General features: G+C 42.3%; 1 protein-coding gene across 1 annotated transcript; it reads left to right on the forward strand.

The window, feature by feature from the left end:
• On the forward strand, window positions 1-27416 carry NIPSNAP2 (nipsnap homolog 2). The gene is made up of 10 exons (XM_061207846.1): window positions 1-164; window positions 10187-10326; window positions 10409-10454; window positions 13300-13394; window positions 13728-13798; window positions 14731-14871; window positions 15733-15764; window positions 20455-20549; window positions 25001-25084; window positions 26262-27416. Exons 1-10 carry the CDS (start codon window positions 73-75, stop codon window positions 26324-26326), a joined length of 861 nt encoding a protein of 286 aa, XP_061063829.1. The 5' UTR covers window positions 1-72; the 3' UTR covers window positions 26327-27416.
• Window positions 27417-27675: the final 259 nt, after the last annotated feature.

Consider the following 27675-nt stretch of genomic DNA (forward strand, 5'->3'; position numbering starts at 1 on the left):
GAGGGGTCGCGGCGGCGGCGGCGGCGGCGTCAGCGGCTGCCCGGGCGGTGGGAGCCGAGGTGCCGGAGCAAGATGGCGGCGCGGGTGCTGCGCGCCAGCGGAGCGGCCTCGGCCGGCAGCTTTCTGCGGCGGGCCGGCCCCTGCAGCCTCCAGCCCGGGCTCTGGTGAGCAGCGCCGCCCTTTCCGGGAGCGGCCGGGGAGGGGCCGCCGCGGGGCGGAGGGCACGGGTCCCCGGCACGAGTCTACGCCCCGGCCCGGCCGCGCTCCCACTGGGCAGGGCCTCCCGGACTGCGGGGCGGCGGGACCGAGGCCTCGGTCGGCGCGGCTGGGCGAGTCGGAGCCTCGGCGGGGTCGGAGTGCCTGCCTGCCGGGCCGGCCGGGCTCAAGGTCACGGTGGGAACGACGCTCGGCGCCGAAGCCACGTCCGCGCGCCGAGCCTGCCCGGCCTGCGGGACCCTGACCCGGCGCGACCCGGAGCAGTGGCCGGGCGGCGGGCTCATGCCTGAGGCCGCAGGCCCTGAAGTCGCGGCCGCCTGAGAACACTGCTCGCCCGCGCAAAGCCTCAGTGCTTGATTCCGCAAACGGCAGTAGAGATAACCCTCACCTCCTGGGTTGTTGTGAGGAAGAAATAAAATACCGCCTCGTCCCCGGTGAGCCCTCAAGTGGAGGTCGGGGGAGTAGTGAAGAGGTGTCAGCCCTAAGAACAGTCGTTGACTTGCATTTAAAAGTAGATAGCGAATCAAAAAGTATGTACAGTAATCAGCACTAAGGGGACGTTGGCTTCATGTTTAAACTTTTTTCCTAACCTCATTGGATTAAATATTCGGTTTTCAGACTCCATCCCTGAGATAGCCATGTCCCATTTTCCAAATCGAAAAACCAAATCCCATACCAACTTACACGTCGATCTGCTTCTTCGGTTTCTTTACGTTGGGTAACTTAAATTTTCTCTTTTTGTTTGTGTTTAATTAAATATTGAGCCTATAGAAAATACAGTTGGCGCTTAAAAATGGAAGCGGGAGGGACCTACCTGTTTGTTAAACTCTTAATACGGGCTGGCTTTATACTGATACGGCTTATTTAATGTAATCCTAGTAGCACTCTTAAGAAGTAAGTAATAGAATCTGCATTTTAGAGATGAGAAGGAACCTAAAGGGCTTGAGACACATGGCTGGAAAAGGCATTTGAACCCAAGTTTGTGAGGCTTGAGGCCCAGTGCCCTTCCTAGGACTCGTGCTCAACTTGTGTTTCAAAAGTTGATATGTATGTTTCCAAGTTGGTTAACAAATCACCCTCCTTTTATTTTTATTCTGTTATTAAGTATCTACTGTTGCTTTATTTTTTCACACAGATGATAAAAGCCCATGAAATTGATATTTTCTTCTTTTCACAAAAGACAGCTGAGACTGAAGGTGTTCCCCTAAAGTGCCCAAGGTCACTTGAAGCTAGTAAACTGGAGATTTGGACCCGGGTGTGCCCGGTACCCCCACTTCCTGCTGGGGCCAAATGCTCTTGACACTGGCGTCCTTGTCTCTATACAAGGTTCCCTGTACTTTCTGACTACTCACTCCTTCCTGGGCTCTAGTCTGCTTTAACTGTAGGTGTTCTTTAGGACTCAGTCTGGACCCAGCTAACTCATTGATTCTATCAGATATTGAATGTATATGATGTCGTTGAAGCTCTGTGGACCTGAGCATAATAGCCATGGTCACTCTCCCCAGGAAGCCATGGCAGAGGTGAAATCCCACGTAGACTTACAGATTGAGGTAGGTGGCATGGGAGAATCAGGGAACCTTCCTGCATGAGGTCATGGAAGGCCTCTCCGAGAAGGTGGCATTAAGCTGAGACCTGAAGGGTCAGTGGGCATGAAAGCCGTGAATGGGAGGAGTCAGGCATGCTGGGAAACCCGAGAAAAATCTAGGAGCAGGAGTAAAGGGAAGACGGAGAACAGGTGGCGAGGAGCAGGGGCCCGATAATTCCAGGCCTTACAAGCCATTGAGAGAGCTTGGATTTTACTCTGAGAGCCATGGAAGACGTTTAAAGGTATACACTTTAATGTGACATGATCTGATCTACGTTTTTAAAAGATCAGCCTGACTTTGAAAAGGGGACAGTCAGGATGATGGCCAACTAGGCAGTTGCTGGTGCCATTTACCGAGACTCGTTTGTTCCAAAGGTGAGAGTGCCCACCACGTGCCAGGTGCTGTTGGGAAGCATCAGTGAATAAGGCACACAGGGAGCTTGTTAGTCATTCAGAGAAGGAGTAACAGGTGCAGGGTGGGGAGGGGGCGGATCCAGGGCAGTTTTGAACCCGGTGAAATTGGAGATGGCTGTGAGCTACTCGAATAGAAAGACCCAGTAGGCAGTTGGCTTATTGGATCTATATGACTTCTCCAAGGAGATGTCTGGACAGCATTTGCGAGTTGTCAGCATATAGGAATGCAAAATGTTAATAGATCCATGGGTTTCAGTATACTATATTGTATTTGATTGAAATTTTTCATAATAAAATGCTTTTTTAAACTATAGGAATGGATGAGATTTGCTTGAGGAGTGTGGATAGAGAAAGAGCTGAGAAGCAGGCCCTGGGCTGCATGGATATTTACAGGCTGGATATAGGAAGGAGAGGCAGCAAGGGAGCTGGAAGGGGCAGCTGTGAGGTCATTATGGGTCAGTGCCCGGGGGCGGTATTTCAAAGAGGGAGTGGTTCAGCTGTGCCAGATGCTGCCAGAAGGTCAAGATGACGGAAGAAAATTGCACTTACTGACAGGGGTGTTGTGAGTGACATTGCACGAGTGGTTCCAGAGGGACAGAGGACGCGTTCCTGGGAGGCTGATTTGCCAAGCACATCTTCGCTCTGCTCAGTGCCAGGCCCTCTGCTCAGCTGTTTACTGAGCACTGCACCAGTGTCCCCCAGGTGCTGGAAACGACCATGTACCCAGAATTTAACTCATCTTCCTCCTGCAAAGCCTGCTTGCTCCTCCTGGGTTCTCTCTCCCCAGCCATGGAACATCTTCCATTTAGTGGTCCAGGCCAGAAACCAGGTCTTCCCCAAGCCCTTCCCCTCCTGCCCATCTAGTCAGTTGCCAGATCTGTTAGTTCTGCCTCCAGCATGTCTTGACTGTGCCTCTGCATCACCACTCGGCTGGATTCCTATCAAGAGTGTAGACTTGAAGCCATTGGTGAGGGGGACAGCTAGAGAATTCCCCAGAACAAATGAGCAGGACATTTTCCTACTAGAAAGATCTCTGACATGAACCCTGACTGGATCCTAATCCCTCTTCCTTTCCACCCCACCTCCACCAAGAAAAAATCTATAAAAAACATTTTAGGGACAATTGGGGACATTTTAAGATGGAGTGGATATTAGGTATTATAGAATTATTATTTTCCTTAGATGTGATATTTATTATTAGTGACGTGGTTTGTCCTTGATCTTAGGAGATGTGTGCTGAAGTATTTAGGGATGGTGTATCATGATGTTTGCACTCTGGTTTCATATGGTTTGGTAAAAATGAAAAAGCGAAATATATATAAACAGTAAAAATTATAAAATGTTCATTTTTCATCTAGATACAGGGCATAGCGGTCTTCGTTATACTGTTCTTTCATCTCTGTGTCTGAAGTTTTTCAAAATGAAAGGTTGGGGAACCGCTGTCTCTAGCAGCAGTGGCGAAGACAGATTTACTGGGCTTGGCGGTGGGGCGGGGGAGGGGAGGCCCATGGCTCCTGCTTTAAGGCAAGACTCTTCTTCGGGTCGGGCCCTTCGGCCTCCGCCCCTCCCCCTCCCCTCTGCCATATTCACATTCCCCTGGCTTTGGCAGCTAGAGTTCTGCTTCCCAGAAAGTCCTTCCTTCCGTGGGCAGCAACCTGACAAACTGCTCCTCATCTTCCGGGTCCTCAGCTCAACAGGTGTCTCTTCAGAGGGCTGGTCCACGTCTCCCTCAGGCTGACCTAGACCCCACTCCCTCTGCCCCAGCCCGCCACGCCCACCACCTGTGTCTCCACGGAGGGGCCCTTCTTCTCCTGGGCTGTGATCACGTTTGTCCGTCTGCTTCCACCAGCAAACCGAGCTCTGTGAAGTCAGGGCCAGGCTTATTCCTCTTCGTAGCCTCAGCCTGGCCCAGTGCCTGGCACGTGCAGGGCACAGTCCGTGCATATTTGGTGATCAGACGACCAAAGCCCCTTGCCTCATCCTGTGGTCTCTGTGTTAAATGTATTTCCCTTCTGTAATTTGCCCCGACTAAACCAAAACACCATCTTCCACACCTAATCAGGACCCGTGTCTTCTCCTCTTCACCTCAGGAGTATCTTTTGAATGTAATCCATCCCCTTCATCCCTCCTGCCATCATCTTAACCCAGGACCATCCTTTGGTCCATCCAGTGAGTATCACATGCCTTCGGTGTGCCGGTACTGCTGGGCTGGGCAGCCGGCCAGGAGCCCAGGAGCCACGCTCCCTGCCTTTCTTGCTTAGTCCACCCGCCACACCACCGCTGGGCTGCTTTTTACACCTGGATCTTTTCTGAAAACTTGCTAGCATTGCCCCGTCTATAGGATAATGTCCAGCTGATAGGCTTGGTGCACGGGAGCCCAGCCCCCCTGGCCCGCCTGCCCTCCCATTGTTCCTCTCACTGTCCTGCCACACCCTGTTCTCTTGCCTTCCTGAACGCTTTGCTGTTCCAGAAACATGCCACACAGCTTCATGACTCCATGCGCCAGGACACGTTGTTCCCTTTGACTGGGATTATCACTGGCTTTGTCCCCTGTCTTGCTTGTCCTCCAGGACAGAGCTAGAATGTCTCCACTGGAGTCCCTCTCGCTCCTTGCAGGCCGAGGCCAAGATGGTTCATTCCCTCGAGTTCCCACAGTGCCTGTGAGTCCACAGTGCCTGTGACCGCTCTGGCTGTTTACTGATAAGTTTTTCCCATGACAGTGGGCAGGCTAGGCATCTGTTCATCTTTGTATCCATTGAGCCAGGCACATAATGCTTATTCTATTTAGAATCTAGTGTTTTGTAGGATGTGCTGCCCCCTACCTCACTCTCTGTAAAGTGCCACCCAACACATAAATGATGTTATAAAGACAGCTGATTGCGGTGTTTGTCACTCTTGGTCAAGCATCCTGGCCCAGCCCAGGTCTTATCACCCTGACAGCTGTTGGCATGGCTGCTTCTACCCCTTTCCGTGATTCAGCTTGGACAGTGAGATGGACTGGGCACGTGAGGCAGTTTTGGTCACCTGCCAGCTGAAAGATTTCAGAGCTCGACAGTCAGTTGGGGCTATGCTGCGCCACACTGGTTTCCATTTGTCAAGACAGTTGCTACCCAACTTTGACAAGTAAGCAGCACTCAGGTTCTTGTGTGTGTCCCGTGATGTTGACTACTTCTTAGGTTAATCTTTAGCTTACAAAGTGTTGTCATATCCCTTACCTCATCTTACCCATCCTAAAGTAAATCCCTTTGGTATTAAAATCTGGAACGAATGCTCACTTGGGGAGGTTTGTGTGGAGGAGGCATCCCTTATTAGTGAAAATATTTTGAACTTTACAGTTAGATCTGGGTTCATATTTTTATCTTGCTGCTTCTTAGCTCAGGTTGTGTAATAACCTCTGTGAGCCTGTCCTTAAAATGCAATAATACCTACTTTGCTAGATTGTTCTGGGGATTAAATGAGAAGACAGGAACAAACTGCCTAGTCCAGTGCCTAACAGGAAGTATGTGCTTATTAGCTTGTAATCCCCTTAAATTCTAAGGAGGAAGGGAAGAATTACTTTGGAATTTTTTTCCCTTCCAGATTTAGTCTGTCAATAATTCTTTATTATGCTCTCTTATTTTATAAAGTATTAAATGCCATAGGAATTAAATATCAATATGAGTGCACATGGTATACGCTTGTCTATGCACTTCTGGAAGGATTCATTAAGAACTATTAGTAGTGGTTGCTTTGGTGAGTACTTCTTAATGAAATTCCTTAGTGCTGATATTTTTAGAAACTTCCATTGTACCCCTTTCCTAGTTGTTCATAATTGTTATTCCTAAAAAAAAAAAAAAAAGAACTATACAAAGTCCCATTAAAAAAATCTTAAAACTTTCTACTTTGCATATCACTAATTTTATATGCTTGCCATTTCGCTTCATGATATTATTTAAGCAAATATCCCAAAACATGGTGTGTTTAAAATACTTTAAACACTGGAATTCCCTGGTGGTCCAGTGGTTAGGACTTGGTACTTTCACTGGCGAGGGCCCGGGGTTCAATCCCTGGTCAGGAAACTAAGATTCCACAAGCCACGTGGCACAGCCAAAAAAAATAAAATGAAATACTTTAAACGAATTGACAAAAATGTTTTTATTTTTATTGAAGTAAATTTTACCATGATTCATTTGGAGAATTGCCTTCTTCAGAATTAGTTTATTTATATAATCAAAGAGTGGGGACTTCCCTGGTGGCGCAGTGGTTAAGAATCCACCTGCCAATGCAGGGGACACGGGTTCGAGGCCTGGTTTGGGAAGATCCCACATGCCGCGGAGCAAATAAGCCCGTGCGCCACAACTACTGAGCCTGTGCTCTGAAGCCCGCGTGCCTAGAGCCCGTGCTCTGCAACAAGAGAAGCCGCTGCAATGAGAAGCCCGTGCACCACAACGAAGAGTAGCCTCCACTCACCACAACTAGAGAAAGCCTGCGCGCAGCAACAAAGACCGAATGCAGCCAAAAATAAATAAATAAATAAATTTGGAAAGAAAAAAAAAAGAGTGAATTGAAAACAGAGACAAATACCGTATGATTTTGGTTTCTGCTAAAGAGCTAATAGTTTTTATATATAATTTCTTTTAATTTTAAAAGTTTTTTTAAAGTAGTTTTAAAAACAATTTTTAAATCTCACCATTAATCAGGTGCTGTCCTAAGTGCTTTTAAGCATATTTACTAGGAGTTAAACATGTACTTAAAAATATACAAGAGTAAAATAAAAAACATAGTCAATACAGATATTATATGGGGAAAGATGTGTTTCTCCTCTATTTTAACTCTCCATCCTTCCTTCAGGGATACCACCATTAACACTTTTCTCAATTCTAAGGCATTTTAACATATAATAAAAGCAAAATGGAAGAATTTCCAACTTCTTTTTACAAATGCCGCTTAGGACTATATATTTTTGTCCTATGCACTAATAAGAAAAATTGCATGTACTGGTATTAACTTGTTATTTTGCTTATTTAACATGAGCTTGCTGCTTTTTAATCTTAAAAGATTTGAAAAAATGCTTTTCTGTTTCTTGATTACTGTGTTTATAGAAAACATTTTATTGTTAATTTTATATTTGTATATTTTGTTTATATATTTGTAAGCTCCATCAGTCAAAAAAAATTTTCATCTGGTTTCTAGCTATTTGTGATAATATCCTATGAATTGGTTTTTAAATTTAAAACAGTCATATGGAGTGAAAAGTGTTCTGTAATGTTTGTTCATTAAAGCAGCAAGTCGATTTTTTTTAAGCAAAAAAAGAAAAAGGCTGCCAATGTAACCCGTGAAATTTAGAGTTCTGTTTTTTCTAAAGCACCATAGTTGAATAAGAATAGGAATTTGTATTAATGTGGAATCCACACATTCATCTCCTGAGGCATTAGGGAATTTGCATGTCATGCAAGTTTTTCTTGCCTCTTGTTTAAACTCCCCTTCCTTAACACCTGGGGTCACTCTCTCTTTTCCTCTTATATTTGCTTTATGGTATCTGTGCCCTTAAACAGGTCTGCTAAGCAGATTGAAAATGGTCTGTAGGAAATCATCTAGTGTTTCCAAGAGATCCCCCCAGAAAAGGCTCACACTGGCCTGTCAGTAGCCAGACCTTGTTTTGAAGCACTGGATAAGATCTGAGTGTTTGTATTGGTCATTTGGAATCCCAGCACGTTACTGCCCTTGGCATGATCTAGCAAAGGGCAGAAAAGATCATTTATGTGTACATGAATTAAAGATCAAAACAATAAAGAGTATGCCGTGATAGCCCCGGCCAGAGAGGATGGTCATCCGCATAAAGGCGATCGTGCACAAAGAATGGGCACAGTCTCAAACGACTACATTCTGTATGATTCCATATATGAGACATTCTACAAAAGGCAAACTATAGAGACATAGAACAGATCAGTGGTTGCTAGGAGTTGGGAGACTACAGAGACATAGAACAGATCGGTGGTTGCTAGGAGTTGGGAGAAGGGTTGATTACAAAAGGAGAAATTTTAGGGAGTGAAGGAACTGTTCCCTATCTTACTGTGGTGGTGGTTACATGGCTTTATGCATTTGTCAAAACTCACAGAACTGTATGTCCAAAAAAGAGTAATTTTACTGTGCATGAATTAAAGTGGAGAAGATGAAGGGACGCGATTTGTCATTTGATTATGGTTGTGTGAAGTTAGGAAGAGGGTGAGTCTCAGCCAGGCTTTAATTTTTAAAATCTTGTTCTCAGGTTATATATACCTATATACCTTACCCATAAAGGAGTTTCTAAACATGCACTTTAGATTTTTTTTTTTAATTTTTATTTATTTATTATTTATGGCTGTGTTGGGTCTTCGTTTCTGTGTGAGGGCCCTCTCCAGTTGCGGCAAGCGGGGGCCACTCTTCATCGCGGTGCGCGGGCCTCTCACTATCGCGGCCTCTCTTGTTGCGAAGCACAGGCTCCAGACGCGCAGGCTCAGTAATTGTGGCTCACGGGCCCAGCCGCTCCGCGGCATGTGGGATCTTCCCAGACCAGGGCTCGAACCCGTGTCCCCTGCATTAGCAGGCAGACTCTCAACCACTGCGCCACCAGGGAAGCCCACACTTTAGATATTTTAGCTAATTTTAGGTATAAAAATAATATATGTATATGGAAAATTCTCAAAGAGTCCAGAAGGTTATACAACGAAAAGGAAAACTCTCTCCTCCTATCCCAAGCCCAAGACTACAGTCCCCAGGTGTCCTCACTATTAGCAGTTCACTTTGTGTGTGTATTTGTGGTACTGTTCTGGGCCTACTTTTCCACGTAACTCATCTCAGCGATACCAACATATCAGTGCATGTAGATCTACCTCATTCCTTGTATTGATTGCATTCTATTCTGATTTTGGCTCTACCTTGATTTATTTGACCAGTCCCCATTAATGGGTTCCAAATTGCCTGTACCAGGAACAAACTGGAAACAAGGTAGTAAGGAATGCTTGCACGCATTCAGCTGTGTGCACTTGTCTAAATATAGCTGCCCGTGGGACATACTACAAGTGCCACTCTTAGGCCGAAAGGCCTACGCAGTTTTAATGTCACACTGCCCTCTAGGGAGGTCACACAAATTTGTGATCCTACCAGCAAGCATATGGGAATTAAACATGCACTTAAAATTTCACGGGTAAAGTGTAGTTTGTTACTTAAGTCAAATCTATCCTCACTTTCTGACAGCATGGATAATAGGAGTTCAGTTATAAGATGAAAATAAGCAAATTATTTATATGTTAATGAAGTCTGTATTCTTAGGTTTTTGTGAGTTAAAAATCTTGATTCTAAGGTTAATTTAGTTTAGGGGTAAAAGTTTTTTTAACAAAAGAATTCATTTCACTTTCTCTGTATATTCCTTTTCACATTTTTTTGTTGTGGTAAAGTACATATAACATAAAATTTGCCATTTTTAAGTGTACAGTTCAGTGGCGTTAACTACGTTCACATTGTTGTACAACCATCACCACCATCCCTCTCCAGAACCTTTTCATCTTCCCCAACTGAAACTCTGTACCCATTAAGTAGTAACTCCGCATTCTCCCCTCCCCTCTGCCCCTGGCAACCACCATTCTACTTTCTTTCTCTGTGAATTTGACTATTCTAGGTTTCCTTGTATGTTTTTTCTATGTTGAAAATTTCCTTGGAGGAAGGAAGAACACATGGTGGAACTCACAGAGATACATGTGAGAACTCTCCTAGGAGTGCCGAAGTTACTTCTCTCACACTTTGCTCCTGCGTTCAGAGTGCACGCTGGTGGCATGGAAAGTGGACATGTGGTATCCCAGGTTCTAGAACAGTGCCTAGACAGTGTGCTCAAGGAGTGTTTGCTGAATGGATTGATGAATTTATGAAAACAATGTACTACACGACACAACCTAAAGACCCTGAGATCTTCATACCTCTGATTAAACTCAAATTTTTGCATTTGTTATTCCATAGGAAATTGGCGTTTTCCAATAACAGACCTCGAGAGGACAGCTGGTTAAAATCCTTATTTGTCCGGAAAGTTGATCCAAGGAAAGATGCTCACTCTAATCTCCTAGCCAAAAAGGAAACAAGCAGTCTGTACAAATTACAGTGTGAGTCATAGGTTTGCTATCTTCATAGTTGACTTTTTTCCCTTTGTTCATAAGTTTATCGTTGAATTTTCTTTTGTTTCAGTTCACAATGTTAAACCGGAATGCCTAGAAGCATACAACAAAATTTGGTGTGTATACCAAACTATCCTTTACTTGGGGAAAAATAATGATTGTAATATTTGTCAGTTGCGCTAACCCTTGATAGCAGAGCGAGATCTTTCACGCCTCTTCTTAAAGCTGAACATTGAGAGGCTCTTAAGTTGAGCTCTGTTGGGCATTACCAAGGGTGTTTTGATTTTAAGCACTCGTTCAGCTAACTCCTCACATAGGCTATCAGACTTTGGAATGTTACTAGACTCTTCAGGTTGGAAGGGACCTTGCAAGGCGGTCTAGCCCAGCTACTCATCCAGTGCTTGAGTCCTTTCTGTAGCCCTTCCTGACGCTATGCTAAAGTACATTTCATATGCTCCATTTCTGGATAGCTCTGAGTGTTAGGAGTTAGAATTCACACCCCTGGGACCTCCACTGTGTCCAGTTTTACTCCAAAGTAATGTTGCCACGTGAGAGCCCTGTATGGATTTCAGTAGAGCTGCCATTTCTTCCCAGGTCTTCCATCCGCCAGGATTCAAGTCCCTTCAGCAGATTCTCATATGACATGAAACCCATATATTCTTAGAGAATTTGTAAACTTTAAGACCAAAGAGAATTAAGTGCATTAGTTCTTAACAGAAATAGCATTTTAATGATCAGTTGTCCACAAATATAATTTAAAAGCTTTTTTTTAACCTTTCATATCTGCTGCTTTCATGAGAAAGCAAATGATTTTGTTACCAGAATCAGCATAACTTTCAGAAGCAAAACATCTTTTGTTGTTTTATTTTTGGAGGTGGTTCGTGAAATGTAACATTAGTGTTGAGTTTCTTGCTCACCTCAGCACAGTTCTCTTTATTTTAGAAGTGCCCTAAAAACAAAACAAATGCTTTTTTTCTAATTCTCTTCTCATAAAATGAAATTTTTCTGTATGCTGATGTTTCCCTGGATTATCTTTCCTGTCCTGTTTTTTTTTTTTCACTTCATCTCCTGTCTCAGATTCCTGGCTATCTATTCATGTTCTCACTTCAAACTCAATGTGTAGAATTACCCTGCTCTTCCAGTTTCTCCATGTGTGACACTCACCATGGTTTTATTTGACTCTTTCCTTAGTTTTATGTGATTAGCCAGTCACTGAGGGCTGTGCATTCTTCATTTGATGTGTATTTTGCTTCTCTTTGCTTGTTTCCCTCTCCAGGCCTGTTGAGGCCCATTTCCAAGTAACCCTTTCTGACTGCCTTCCTGGGCTTGAAGCTGCACCTGTACCTTCACCCCACCCTGCAGTCCATTACCCAAAAGTTTGTCAAATTGATCTGCTTGAGTTCTGTTTTCTCCTTCATCGTCTCTTTTTCTTTTCTCTGAAACTTTCAGCAGCTCCCTGTTTCCAGCCTGGTTTTTAGGGGCCCAGATAATGAGGTTCTTCCCAACTCATCAAGTTCTTGGTACAAGTACTACCTACCTTACAGCCCCCATTCACCTGGGTCATCTGTGCAGGCTTCCATCTGCCACAGTAGCTCCAGTGCTGGGTTGTTTACTTCCTGCTCATGTCATGTGGCAAAAAGAAAACCCAATTCCATTTCCCTGACATAATCTGTCTTTCTCCACCCCCGATTTCCATCAATCCCATGTGATTTCTGAACATTCATGGGTCATACATCAGATACATTTAATATCTGATCTTAATTTTAAAAGTAAATGCTACCCTTCAAAAAATTACGTGGTTTGGTCATTGTACTGGGTCTTACAGACATTTGAGTTTTCAGTTAGACATAAGAGCATTCAGAGCCTTTGTTAACTAGTCACATCCACCCAGTCCTAGTGCTCCGACATCGGGCGGTGGTCACTAGCTTAATATCACTTGACGTCAGCAAATAATCAGGACAGGTTCCATTTCTGACCCTTGATATCTTTTTGCATCCATTGTTGGATCTATATGGCACTTTTTCATCGTAATTTTTCTATTCAAAAAGGGTACAAGTTTTAGCTTTTCTCTTGGTATGATGCAGTTATGCCTCTTCCCTTTGCCTTTCCCTGTCCATTAGGATCTGTAATGTGGGAAGGTTTCCGTGGAACCAGGCTCTGACACCTCTGTTAAATTAATGCACTGCCAGGACCATGCGCGATCAATAGCGACAAACTGGGCGGTGTGTCCAGCATGGGATTAGGTGCAATACCTTTCAAATCCCCTCAGCTGGTTGAATTGAGTAGAAACTAATTTATGCCTCATGTCGTGTCTTTCATTTGGATTCTGCTGCCCCTTTGACGCCCTTCGGGATTGTTGGGGTCGGGGTTGCTTCCAGACTGTGTTGTGTCCCGGCTCCGTCGTCTTCCTTAAAGCCCACTCGTTCTCTGCCACTGCTTCCTGTGCCTCCTGGGCCGCTCCTGTCATCTACCCCATCCTCCACATGACCTTCTTCCCTTTCTTTCTTCTCCCACGTTCTTTTTCTACTATTCCCATTTCTCTCATCCTTCCTATCTTTGGAACCAGCAAAAGTTAGCTTTCATACACATCACCATTCCTAAGTATATACTTCTTTTTTTTTTTTTTTTTTCTCTCTGAAACAGCAAATAATAGACTCATAGTTCCTGGAATTTTTGGACCTTTGGCTCTTCTTTATCATTTTTATCAATATACTTGAGTTACTTACCACTGTTGTAGATAGCTGGGGTATCAGTCACCTAAGCTTCTGATAAGTGGGACATGAGAGCACAACAGAATTCAGCCAAAAGGCTAATTCTGCACGTCTTTTTATCATAAACGTATTCTGAGGTCCGTTGTCAGAACACAGAGTAGATGACCTTTTCCTGTTACTGATCATGTGTTGTCCACCTGGTGTCATTTTGGTGGTTGTTTAATTAGTGTTGCTCTCTCTTCTCTTTAAGTCAAGAGGTGTTGCCAAAGATTCATGAAGATAAACATTACCCTTGTACTTTGGTGGGGACTTGGAACACGTGGTATGGCGAGCAGGATCAAGCTGGTAGGAAGCAGAAGTCTTTGGAATAAACACTTGTTCCTTAAGCCTTTACTGTCATTACTTAAATGATTTTTAACATAATGCTTGTTTTTATAAGCAGAGCTTTCCAAGTCTCAGTCTAGTTTTATGGTTAAAGTAGTTTCTCCAGTAAATCACTGCAAAAACTCCTTTTTGATCGTTTTTCATGTTTGAATCTATTATTGAAACTATGGTGTAACTTGAGCCAACACACATTACAGTTTTGTACTGTGTTAACACCATGCATACCTAGAATATTTTCAAGGTAAGAGTATCATGAAACTCTAAATGTATGTTATCGTTTAAAATATATTTCAGTTCACCTCTGGAGGTATGAAGGAGGTTATCCAGTCCTCACGGAGGTCATGAATAAACTCAAAGAAAATCAGGTAATGATTTTTGAAAAAGACTAATGATACAGTAGATGTTAGTACAGAATTAAATGACTCTTTTCTGTCATCGTTTTTGTTAGTAAACTGTTAGTTTTCTGTAGTAAAAATTTTATTATTTGGACTCTTGAGGTTGTATTTAAACATAGAGTAACCAGTTGTAATACTATTAAAGTAATAGTTCTTATTGTAAAAGTCAGTTGTACCTTGATAAGCTGGAACTTTGAAACCGGTAAGTCAGTCTGGGTTACCTAACACATATCTGCTTCAGGAACTGACAACCACATATTCTTCGTCTTGGGCCGACTTTGCTATCCTCCCGCTCCCTTCACGAATAGGTGTGTGTTAGTGGAGGATATTCTACCAGCCGTACATTATTAGGAAAGAAAACCTTTTGTGTAGACTCCCCGTCCATATATAAATGAGTTTTTTTTTTTTTTTTTTTTGCCTGGCTGCGAGCCTTGTGGGATCTTAGTTCCCGATCAGGGATTGAACCCGTGCCCTCAGCAGTGAAAGCACGGAGTCCTAACCAGTGGACTGCCAGGGAATTCCCAATATAAATGGCTTTTTGATTATCTGATGTTTTGAGGTTTCCATGTCACGTGTCTCAATATGCTGTCAAACACTGTTAGAAGAACCTAAAATCGTAGGAAATTAAATTTGTTTACTTTGTCATTTAAATAATTAGGATGACTATGTAGTTTGATATCTAAACTTGGACACTTTTGAGAGTGAAAGGGAATACTAATAGTCATTATGCTGGTTCAACAAGATGTAAACTGGGACTGTCTCAGGCCAACTGGACCCTATTTATAATAGTATTCTATTGTGGGAGGAACATAAATGTTGCTAAAGTGGGTTTATATATAAATGTTCTCATATTTATAATATAAATATGAGAAGATTTCATGAGCACCTTTGTTCACTCAAAGGAATTTGCGGAATTCCGTAAGGCGAGAAGCAACATGCTTCTCTCGAGGAAGAATCAGCTGCTATTGGAGTTCAGTTTCTGGAATGAGCCTGTCCCACGGTCAGGACCGAATATATATGAACTCAGATCTTACCAGCTCCGAGTAAGTACTGAAATAGGAGTTAACTGTCCCCTTGTTCTTTTGTGCAGAAGGACACGCACCCCTGATGCTGAGTGGGCAGCAGACACTGAGCGAATGTTCTGTGATGTGTGTTTGGCTCGTTTTCTCCCCTGTCCAGTTCTTCTCCTCTTGTTTCCTTTTTTTAAACCTTCCTTCTTTCTCCTTCTTTCTCTTTGCTAAGCTCATTTGTTTTTTATAGCGTTACACATAAGAGGAAAGACCTAACATGCAGGACCAGCTACATTATATAGCGTCTATTGTCATTGAACTAGAGCAACTAATAAGCATGTGACTATTGAATACATTATACAGCACTGTAAGACAAAAGGGGAATAATATTTGTACGACTTTCTAGATATTTCCCTACTTAGGTGACCACTAAAAAGAAAGGCCCAGGTGGCAACATAGTTAAAGTGAAAAAGTATCAGTAGATCTTGGTGGTCTAATACTCAGTATTATACTGGAAAAAAAACAAGTGATGTCCTTGTTAGGTTTACTTAAATTGAATTATTTAAAAATTTCACAGAAAATCTGAATAGGTACCAACAATTTAATCATCGTGGGCCTAACTATAGTTTTCATAACTATAATTGGATGACTTAATTAACTCTCACTTTGTGTGTATGTTGTCTTCTTAGATGAAGCCACAGAATATTACTTCCACTATGGGATAGGTATGAACACAGTGAATAATACTATTTTGTTACATTTTTTTTATTTGTTAGATCTCACATTATTAAAAGTTAATTTTTAAGTTAGTCTTGTCATTTGATGTTTTTTATACTGTTAGTTCCATATTTCTTCACAGAAGAACTAACAAACCAAATCCAAATCTCTTTTCAGCCAGGAACTATGATTGAATGGGGCAATTACTGGTGAGTATTTTACCAAATGATGAGTTTGTTAAGTCTTATAAATAGATTCTTTTAGGCCATAGTGTTACTTCTAGAAATAAAATCTGGGGTTAGTGCCATGATTTGATACTAGACTGTTGTTTTGTTTGACATATTTGTATTATGAAATTTTTCAAACATATACAAAACTAGAGAGAATAATACCACAGGTCTCCCTTCCATACCCATTACTTAGCTTCAGTAATTATCAACACGTGGCCAGTCTTGCTTAGGTCTAAATCCCCCAACCCAGAGTATTTGGAAGTAAATCTCAGACAACATAAAATTTCATCTATAAATATTTTAGTATATATCTCCAAGAGATAAGGACTTTTTAAAAAAAAAAACCAAAACCCCCCAGTGTTGCATGAAGTTATTTCATATTCTTCTTGGATGTTATCTTTTCTGAAATGTTGCTTTTGTCACATAAACAGAGCACCACAATGATACAATTGCTTCTTTTTTTTTCTTCTTAGTTTAGCAAAATATGAATTTTTCTTCAAACTGATCTATAGATTCAACAGAATCCCAATCAAAATCCCAGCAGGCTTTAGAAATGCAAGGGACCAAAAATAGCTAAAACAACCTTGAAAAAGAGGAACAAAGTTGCAGGACTCACAGTTTTCAATTTCAAAACTGACTGCAAAGCTAGAGTAGTCAAGACAGTATGGTACTGGCATACGGACAGGCATATAGATCAATGGGATAGAATTGAAAGACAAGAAATAAATTCTCACGCATGTGAGCAATTGGTTTTTGACAAGTGTACCAAAGCAATTCAATGGGGACTGATAGTCTTTTCATCGCAGGGTCCTCAGACAACTGGATATCCTTGCAAAAAGATGAATTTAGACCTCTGCCTCACATTATATACAAAAACTAACTGAAAATGAATTGTAGAGCTAGATGTAAGAGCTAAAATACAACACTTTCAGAAGAAGACATAAGAGAAAATCTTCGTGACCTAGGGTTAGGCAAAGAGTTCTTACATAAACACCAAAATCATAATGCACAAAAGAAAAAAAATGGTAAATTATAATTCATCAAAATTAAAAGCTTTTGTAATTCAAAGGATACAGTTTTAAAAATTAAAAGACGGGTCACAGAGTGGGAGAAAATTTTGCAAGTCACATATCTGATAAAGGACTTGTATCCTGAATATATGAAGAAATCATACAACTCAATCACGAGAAGATAAATAACCCAATTAAAAAATGGGCAAAGGACTTGAATAGACAGTTCTCCAAAGATACACAAATAGCCAAAAAACATATGAAAAGATGGTCAGCATCACTAATCATAAGATAAATGCAAATCAAAACCACAATTATTTTCCATTCATCTCACACCCTTTAAGAAGGCCATTATCAAAAGAACAGAAAATAACAAGTGTTGGCAAGATACAGAGAAATTGGAACCCTTGTGTACTGTATGTAGGAATATAAAATGGGGCAGTCATCATGGAAAACAGTACAGAGGTTCTTCAAAACATTGAAAATAGCATTACTCTCTGACCCAGCAACCCTACTTCTGGGTATATATTCAAAAGAATTCAAAGCAGCATCTCAAAGAGATGTTTGCACACCCATGTTCATCACAGCATTATTCACAGTAGGTAAGAGGTGGAAGCAACCCAAATATCCATCAACAGATGAATGGATAAAAATGTGGCATATATATATAATGGAATATTAATGCAGCCTTTAAAAAGAAGGAAATCCTGCCACATGCAGGGTGAACCTTGAGAACATTATGCTAAGCAAAATAAGCTAGTCACAAAAGGACAAATACTGTATGATTCCACTAATACAGAGTTTCTAAAGTAGTAAAAACCATAGACACAGAAAATGAAAAGGTGGTTGCCAGGGGCTAGGTGCAGGGGAGTTGGTGTTTAGTGGGTATAATTTCAATTTTGCAAGATGAAAATGTTCTGGCGATCTGTTGCACAACAATGTGAATAGACTTGGCCCTACTAGCCTGCACAGTTGAAAATGGTTGAGATAAATTTAATGTTAGGTGCTTTTTACCACAATAAAAAATAAAATCATAAAATAAATTTGAAAAAAAAATTTAATGGGCAAAGAATTTGAATAGACATTTCTTCAGAGGAGCTCTATGAATGCCTAAAAAGGACGTGAAAAGCTGCTCAACATCCTTAGTCAGTATGGAAATGCAAAGTAAAACCACAGTGAGATAGTACTTCATACCCACTAGGATGGCTATAATTTAAAAGACATAATAACGTATTGATAGGTTGTCAATGAATTGGTACCTCTATACATTTCTGGTGAGAGTGTAAAATGGTACAGCCACTTTGGAAAAGGAAAACCATGACTTTTTACTTACTTTCAGTTTATATATATTCTCTTTTTTTCAGTTATAAAATTTCTTGCTTTGGGCTAGATAATTTCTAAGATCTCTTCTACCTCCAAAAAACAGTTCTGGGATCTTTTTTTCTAATGAATCTTTTCTTCTTAGGTCATCAAAGGCTAAACAATGCGAGGTAGAATTCCTTTTCATTTGAAAACTAAGAAATACATATTTGATTGTATACTATTACTGTAGACATCATTTTATTAAGGAATTGGGGGGTAGGGTTGATGCTATAAGTGTAGTAATTTAGTTGCCCACAGAATAGGATCGCCCAGTTCTATGTTTCCGTATTACTCATTGAGACTTGCCCACCGTGGAATCCACAAGGAAGGAACTGAGGTTATTCTTCAGTTATTTTAAAAATTATTTATAAAGCCAGTTCAGCATTCAGTTTATATTTTGGCACATAGGTAACTAAGGTGGTGATCTCCTCTTCACTACATGCTTCTGATTATTTCCAGGCTAAGGCAAGTTATGTTTTCTTTGCCTACTGAGAAAGTGAATGAGAAAAATTCAGAGTGAAATGAACAGTCCTGAATATTTAGCACTATCAATGAAACTGAGGGTTTTCCCCCTTTGGGTTAGAATGCACATTAAAGTGATTTGCTTAATTTCAGTAATTTATGAATCAGATGTAATTTTTGTGAAGATTATGATCACTTAACACTACATGTAAGGTTAAAGAAATTAACATCACTTGGAGGTAGCCCATGGGGGCAATAGCAAGAGATCCCTCCTTTTCCCCTAAAGAACCTGAAAGCATGGGTCACCTTCGTGGAGTTGAGCACGTGGTGAATGAGAGCCAAGATGTACAAAGTGACCTTGAGGAGACTGGCTTCCTCACTCCCACCACAGGCTGCCCTTGCTCTGATTCCACACCCCCCTTTGAGATGTTCTAATTCAGTTACTATGAAGTTTGCCTCTAAGAAGAGAATGTGCTGGTCAGGCCGACTCACTTATCTTGTCTCTCACTGTGGATATTAGTGGATTGAATCCTTGTTCATAGTCTCCAGCTCTTTTAAATGAATTAGAATGAATCCATCTTCCCAAGTCCTGTCCACTCTGGGACCCTAATATGACTGAGACATCAGGCCAAGCCTGGGCAGTGTTGATATAAATTGACTGGGTAACTGGGGTGTGGAGTCTCTTGAGAGACTCTACCTGTGACCTTCCGACATCACTAGAAGCTGCTTCCTTCATTTTCAACTTTGATTCTAGAAAACTGCTTTAAGAAAACATATACATTTTAAAAACTTGTTTAGGATTTCAAGTGCATCAATATATAAAAATAAAGTACTGGTGCAGACACAAAAGAAGGTGTTTAAAAAGCTGATAACCTTTTGCAGCAGGGGATCTTAAAAAGCAAAGTTAAAGGCAAGTGCCAATTTTTAACCAATTTAATCACAATTTCATGTTACACACATAGACACGTGTATCCACACATGATACATACATAATGAATGCCATTTGGTACTCATTTTCCTAACGGTTTGCTCAGGTAAGTGGGGAGAAAAGGAGGCAGCTTCAGTGTTGGCAGTGACAGTGAACTGCCAGGAAGCTCACGTCCATGGTTCTTCCATATGCTGTCCGAGGGGTCGCAGAATTCAACACCCGCCCTTGGCTGTAGATCACAGAGCTTGCGGGTTTCTCAGAGCTCACAGTGTGCGGCTGCTTTGTAGGTGCGGTGCACTTCCTTCCTCTCTGTTTTAAGCCCCGTTCTCGAGGCAGGGTCCCTGTCTCCCTTGGAGTACAGTGCCTCTGGCACCGTGGGCTTCTCGGATCGAGAATTCCCTCACTTTCTCTCAGTGTGTTCTTGGAAAGCAGCTTTTTTTAAGTTGACAGGCCCTACCCTCTGCCAGTTTTCTAGACTTTACGTTAAGAATCAGCAGTGCAACCGCATATCCTCACATTGTTGTTTTTATTTTTTATTTTTATTTATTTATTTATTTTGGCTGTGCCGGGTCTTAGTTGCGGCATGTGGACTCTTAGTTGCGGCATGCATGCGGGATCTAGTTCCCCAACCAGGGATCGAACCTGGGCCCCCTGCATTGGGAATGCGGAGTCTTACCTACTGGACCACCAGGGAAGTCCCATGTTGTTTTTATTTTAATAGTTATGAATTACTGTCCACTTTTCACAAAAATGACGGCTGTAGCTACAGAAAGGTACGTTTACATCTTACGTACATTAAAATAACTTTCGAATGCATTCTGAACAACTTGCGCTGAGGATGGAGGGAACTCACTGATACTTTTTAGCATACCTGATTCAATATCTGAACGTTGTTTTTTTCGTATAGGGCTCGTGCAATTCGCTTCAGACAGGACAGTAATGAAGCAGTTGGAGGATTCTTCTCCCAGATTGGGCAGCTGTATATGGTGCATCATCTTTGGGGTATGTTTCTTTCCCTTCATTTTTGTATTCCTGCGATTTCGGAGTTCATTACTAACTAACTTGTCCTAGGCAGTAAATCGTATCTCAAGTCAGGAACCTTAAACGCTGCAGCTGATCCAAATGTCCCAGATGGAACATAGGTGCTGGGCTACCCGGAACAAGAGGTCAATAGTGAAGGGTCCACAGATGTGCGGCACGTCAGTGAGCTGGTGAAAGTGAGAGTGGGGCGAGAGAGGTGAGGCAGCAGCCCCGGGCGAGGGGAGATGATAGAGCTGCCCCCGGCTCCCTCAGGGACGGTCCCGCGTTCCATGCAGAGGAGGTGCCCACACGCGCGCCCACCCCCTGCCTCGGGTCTGGCTCCACTGTCCCAGAGGCCCTTCTCTCGCCTTTTCCATCCCCGCCCACTTTGGTTTGGCACCGTCTTTGGTGTCTTTCAGGGCCTGACTCAGATGTTCCCCTTTGTCCCCAAGGGAATGTCGCTGTCCCCTGAGCCCCCAGAGCCCAATACTGTGTGTGTGGTCACAGTCATGGCTGTTTGTGTCTGTCTCCCTGCTGAACAGGAACCGGGTCTCAGCAGTAGCTTGGTTCATTCTGGGCACATTTGTAAATGGTTATTAAAGTTAAAGAGATGAAAAGCATGACTTTTTCCAAACCTTATGAATTTGCTGAGGTGTTGGTTTGCCCTGTTTGGTCCACCAAGTGCTGCGGAGTCACGTGCCTGCTGGGTTAGCAGGAGGCTCAGAGACGGGTGACAGGTCTGCTGAGCGGGAAAGCAAACCTGAGTGACAGGCCACCAGGCCGTGCGCGGTGAGTGACGCAGGGAGTTCCAGTGGGGGTCCTCCTCGTTAGGAGTGTGTATCAGGATATAAAGGGATACAAAGCTATGAAATGGGGGAAAACCAGTGAAAGGTGGAATACGAGCTAGACTTGAGCATCTAGATGGGACTGACAGGTAGAGGTGGGAAGGAGGGGCTGGAACAGCAATGGAGACACGGGAAATTATAAAAAGTGCTCAGGAAACTACAAATAGTGCCGACGGGCTAAATGGTCAGATACCTGCCGGGGACCTGGGTCTAAATGGGTGAGTTGAGGCAAGAAAAGTCATTTTCACATTGTGCCCCTGGAACCTTTCCCTGAAACCCTCCGTGTCTGGGGAGGAGACCCCACTCCAAGCCCCCGCCAGTCACTGCTCACCTCAGCCACACACACTGGGCTTCCCTGGCATTTAAAAGATTGAAACCTGCACCAAATGATGAGAGGCCACCAGTAACCCTCAGCTCCCGGAATGTCGGGGGCAGTGGTGTTCCTGGGAGCTGTTTTCTAGCCAGCTGAGATTTGACCTCCTAAGGATCAGAGTTTTCAAATGGAGTAGATTTGCAAACAGATCTTTAAAAGATGTGTTCTGTGTCCCTGCCTTTTGATTATACTAAGTGTAATTTAACCTTTATGGGTTCAAGGTGGGAGTGAAGTCATTTTTATCATTATTTTTTAGTGCATGATCTGTCCAGAGGATATAAACTGAAAAGACAGACCCCTGCCCTTCCCCAGCCTGGAGGGGCCTCTGAGGGCGGCCTCTGTAGTGAGCGAGCGTGGAGACGGATGGGTCAGGACCCACGTGCTTTGGCGCACAGGCAGAGGTCAGGCACATGTCTACTCTGAGGCCCTGCCCTTCTCCACCTTCCTTTTTGTCTCGAGTCTGTGTCCCAAATGTCCACTGCCCACTTCCTACTTTATAGGAAAAAGTCTTGAGATGTGTAGAGATGAATTCTCAGTTGTCTGCCCCGAAAACTTACCCTCACTTTTCCATCTTTTTTAGAGAAAGAGAACCAACATTTATCAAGCACCTCCAGTGTGTTGGTTATTTATGCACCATTCCCTTTAATCCTTACAGCCACACACCACAGATGAGATACCTGTGACTCACGGGTGGTGAATGAATCACCCAGGACCCACAGCGTTCAGGAGCTGAGCCAGGCTCAGACGTCAGCAAGTCTGGCTTCAAAGCAGGTCTCCCCCCCAGCACAGCCCCCCTTCCTGTTACCCTTGCACGTGATGCCATCCCTCCCCCACCTCCTCAAGGCCTCGCTGCAGCCACGGCTCCTCCACCACCCCATCCGTGACCTCCTTCCCTTAGTATATGAATGGGCTCAGTGCCTCCCATCTTTAAAAGCCTCCCCAAACCCAAAGGTGCATTGACAGATGAACAAAATGTGGTTTGTTCAAATTCATAGAAACAGAATGTAGAGTAAAGCGTATTGGGTTGGGGGAAGAGGGGAATGGGAAGATATTGTTCAATGGATAATGGTGGCACAACGTGAATGTACTTAATGCCACTGAACTACACATTTAAAAATAGTTAGAATAGTAAATTTTGTTATGTATATTTTACCCCCCCCCCAATTTTTTTTTTAATTAAGAAAATTTGTAAAAGAACACAGGCCTCTCCAACCTGTGTTCCCTGTGGGGGGGGCGGGGGGGGCGAGGGGTCACCACATGGTGCCCTAGGTGTGCACCCGACCCCGGTGAGGACACTGCTGCCTGTCACATGAATGTTAACTGTTTTCCTCCGGGTGGTGAGAGGTAAAAGATTTTGTTTTCCTTCTATTTTTCTGCATCTTCAATATTTTATGTAATAAATTTATACTCCATTACTAGTGGAGGGAACTTTTGTCTTTAGATGGTCAAATTGCCAGGCCTGCAAGGTTAGGTCTTCTCATAGGGAGAAGGAAGCCCCAAAACAGAAACCAGAACTGAGGAGGGAGCCCTGGGTGATCTCTTAGTCACGACTGACACCGTGTCCAGATGCCTAGGAGGCATTTCCCTGGTCACTGGTTGGAAGGATCTTGCCCGGGTTGGGATTCAGAGACCAAGGCACCTGGGTGAGATACCCGAATTGTACCCCAAGGACTCTGACCCTTGGCCCATGCTCTTCCCTCCACCTGGAGCACCTTTGCCTCCCGTTCCCGCGTGTCGATGATGAAATGGCCTTTTCAACCTTGAAGACCCACTTGGTCAGATCACAGCTTCCAGGCAGCTCTCCCTGGTCAGCTGTGTTCTCCCTGTTGAGTCTCTTTTTTTTTTTTTTTAATTTATTTATTTATTTATTTTGGGCTGTGTTGGGTCTTCGTTTCTGTGCGAGGGCTTTCTCTAGTTGCGGCAAGCGGGGACCACTCTTCATCGCGGTGCGCGGGCCTCTCACTATCGCGGCCTCTCTTGTTGCGGAGCACAGGCTCCAGACGCGCAGGCTCAGTAGTTGTGGCTCACGGGCCTAGTTGCTCCGCGGCATGTGGGATCTTCCCAGACCAGGGCTCGAACCCGTGTCCCCTGCATTGGCAGGCGGATTCTCAATCACTGCGCCACTAGGGAAGCCCCCCTGTTGAGTCTCTTTGTTCTCCACTGCCTTGAATACAGTCTCACCCAGATCACTGTGGTGCTTTATAAATGCTGAGAAAAATGGAATCTAATATTGCTTATCCGTAGTCTCACAGTGTGTGGTTACAGATTTAACATGTATTGAGGAAGTTCACTTGGTTTGTAAAGGCACGTCTTGAATCCGCTAGACTGTGAGCCTTGAGAGCGGGTTGTTTTGTGTCTCCCACAGGGCCTAACAATTTTGCTCAGAATAGCCAGCTCACAGTCATTCCAGCTTAGTACTGAGTTCCCAGAGTATAGGTGGTCCCTGACTTACGACGGTTCAACTTAGAATTTTCCAACTTTACGACAGTGCAAAAGTGATCCACATTTAGTAGAAACTGTACTTCACATTTTGAATTTTGCTCTTTTCCCGGGCTTTCGATACATTCTTTCGTGATGCTGGGCAGTGGCAGCCGCAGCTCCCAGTCAGCTGCACGATCACGAGGGTGAACAACCAATACACTTAAAACTATTGTTTTTTACTTTTAGTGCAGTATTCAGTAAGTTACATGAGATATTCAACACTTTATTATGAAATAGGCTCTGCATCAGATGATTTTGCCCAACTGTAGGCTAATGCGAGTGTTCTGAGCACGTTTAAGCTAAGCTAGGCTAAGCTGGGATATACTAGTAGGTGTACTGAATGCATTTTCGACTTACAATATTTTCGGCTTACAATGGGTTTATTGGGATGTAACCCCATCATAAGTTGAGGAAGGTCTGTAGGCTCTTTGAGAAAACGAGGAGTGCAGCAGAATCAACACTTAACGGATACACAGTTGACCCTTGAACAACACAGGTTTGAACTGCTGGGGTCCACTTATATGCAGATCTTTTTCAGTAAATACACATAGTACTATATGACCCATGGTTGGTCAAATCCAAGGGTACAGAACCATGGATACAGAGGGCCGGCTATGGGATTTGAGCACCTGTGGATTTTGGTATTCACAGCGGATCCTGGAACCAGTCTCCCACTGTACTAGTGGAATTATGTTTGGTTTAAGTCTTAATTCTTCTGTGTGGCTATTTTTAAGCTTACAAGGATCTTCAGACCAGGGAAGATATACGGAATGCAGCATGGCATAAACACGGCTGGGAAGAACTGGTATATTATACAGGTAATATCTTAATAGGCATAAAACATTTCATTCTTCTCATCTCATTGTTTTAATGTTCTTTCACCCTGAAGCTAATATGTATTTAAAAAAAAAAATAGTACGTTGCTCTAGGATCGTGAATTGTAAGGTTGAGGGAATGGAGAAATAGTCATATTTTTCTTTGACAGTTACAGGACATTTTTTCAATAGAGAATATTCTTTCAAGTATATATGTTGTCTGGTACAGTTCTCAGATCTTTGTGTGTTGTAAATTTTACATCATTACCCTTTTTGTACATTTCTGTATTCTCTGAAAATTTATTATACAAATAAATTTTTTTCTAAGCTTTTGCTTTCTCATCAAAATTGTCCATTCCCCAAAGCATTACAATTTAATACAGCAATTAAAAAGTAATTTTGAAAATTAATTTGGTATTTAGACTTTCCATATGTACATGTGTATGCATGTGTACATACGTGTACACCTATACATGTGTGTATACCCATACATATACATGCACACACACACACACACACACACACACACACACACACACACACACACACTATGAAATCCTAGTTGCTTGATTTTTAGAAAAAAACAGCCAGGCTGAATACCACCCAATGACACCAATGCAGGTACCACCTATGTTGCACGTCAGGTACATTTAAGCCCATATCCTACCAGGAAGATCAAAGAGTAATTTGTTCTGGAAAATAACTATTATCTTTTAATTCAAAAAAATCATATAACTGTATGTGGCTTTGCTGTTTATTCTTACATTTCCATCAGTTCCCAAAGATGTGTTTTACTTAGCACTGACAGTTCTACAAGTACAGTGTATTTGTTCCTTTATACAGGATACAGTCAAATTATTTGATGTTATATAAATTTTAATTCAGTTGAAAGAACCTTCTGAGAAAGCACCATTTTTCTCATAATATGGACTTTCCTAATTTCCTACAAATGAAACACATTTCCGACAGAATGTTTTAATATCATCTTATAGGATGTCAGCTGATCTGTCATCAGCTTGTGTATTTCTTCCCCTGAGATCAGTCCTAAATATTCCAGTACTCTATTCTGATTTCAAGCAGCATGTCTTCTGAATATTCTTAGCAACCTATTTGTTAATGTATATTTACTGCAGTCTGTTTAGAAAAGAACCAGCCCAGTAATCTTGATCTTTGTTTTCAGTCCCACTTATTCAGGAAATGGAATCCAGAATCATGATCCCACAGAAGACTTCACCCCTCCAGTAAAGCTACAGAATTTCGATGTGCCTACATAAATTTATGTGACAAGTACTTGTCATAAATTAATTTGAACTGTATATCAAGTGAAAAAGAAACACTGAATTGTAAACTGCTGTATATAGCTTGTAAGAGACCTCTTTTCTTTAAAATTTACAAAATCACAAGAAAGTAAACTATTACGGTTTGGCTGATTGTAACAGTGCTCTGTAGTCCTCTGAAACATCCCTGTATTTGTCGAATATACCTTATAATACCGAGCCACCTCTCCCCACCCTCCAGGAAAAGAGGGCCCAAATTAAAATTGGAATCATCTCCAAATAAGAATCCAACCATGGAAAAAAATTAGCCATTTCTTTATAAAAAGCAAATCTGTTTTATAATTACAGATTTTTAGACAAATTTCTTGTATCAGGAAGAAATATAAATTTTGTCATGTTTCTGTAGCATTTTTCTGAGTCTCAGACTAGGAACAAATTATAAGTGTACCCAATACCTGAAAATGTTTTACTTCACTCTCATTTTTAATGTTAGCATAGTAAACAGTGTATCATTACTGAGCTGGAAGTGGTTGATCGGTAATTCAGTCTCCACATTGTGTATCATGATATCTTTATGTGAGAGGAAAAAATGGCTTGAACCTGTGTATCATATGTGACTTTGAAATGAACACCTTGAATAGCACTAATTTTTATTTGTAATATTTTTCTATAACAAAACGAGTAGCACTAGGAAAAGAGGTTTTATTTTGTAAACAATCATCTGTGACCTCAGACATTCTCTGGTTAATATTTTAGTAAGCTCACAGACGATTTTTCCAAGATCGTGTATGAGGGGTGGTGCATGTTGAGATTTAAATTGGCATAAAGCTGCATACTTTGTCTAGCTCTGATTTAGTTTTTTAATATAGTGTGCCAATTTTGTGACTGTAATCATGTGAAAGTCCTGTTGAAATGAAAAATTATGTCTGACCCCCAGATCAAAGAATTTATGTTAAAATAAAGTGTGAATAAAAATCTCATATCAAATGTCAAGCTTTTACATGCGAATGGTTTTCTCCAAGAACATATAAAAGTCAATAAAATCCTCTTAATTTTCACATATTACATGTTTGCGATCTCTTTTTAATGACTGGTGCTGAGAATGACCCTGTCACTCTTGAAAGATAGCTTGTCCCAGTTCAATGGGCATATGTGCGTCTACAGAGTAAAATATTAAATAGGCTCATCGGCCGCTCCTTATGGCCACTTGGTAGGTGTTATGAGGAATGGGTGTTTGTTTGGGTACCAGTGCATGATGGCCTGATGATGTTTGGGGGCTGGGACTGCCAGTGGAAGAACAGGCTGTGCTCCTTGATG

Source organism: Eubalaena glacialis, chromosome 13, assembly GCF_028564815.1.
Source record: "Eubalaena glacialis isolate mEubGla1 chromosome 13, mEubGla1.1.hap2.+ XY, whole genome shotgun sequence".
NCBI classification, from domain to species: Eukaryota; Metazoa; Chordata; class Mammalia; order Artiodactyla; family Balaenidae; genus Eubalaena; species Eubalaena glacialis.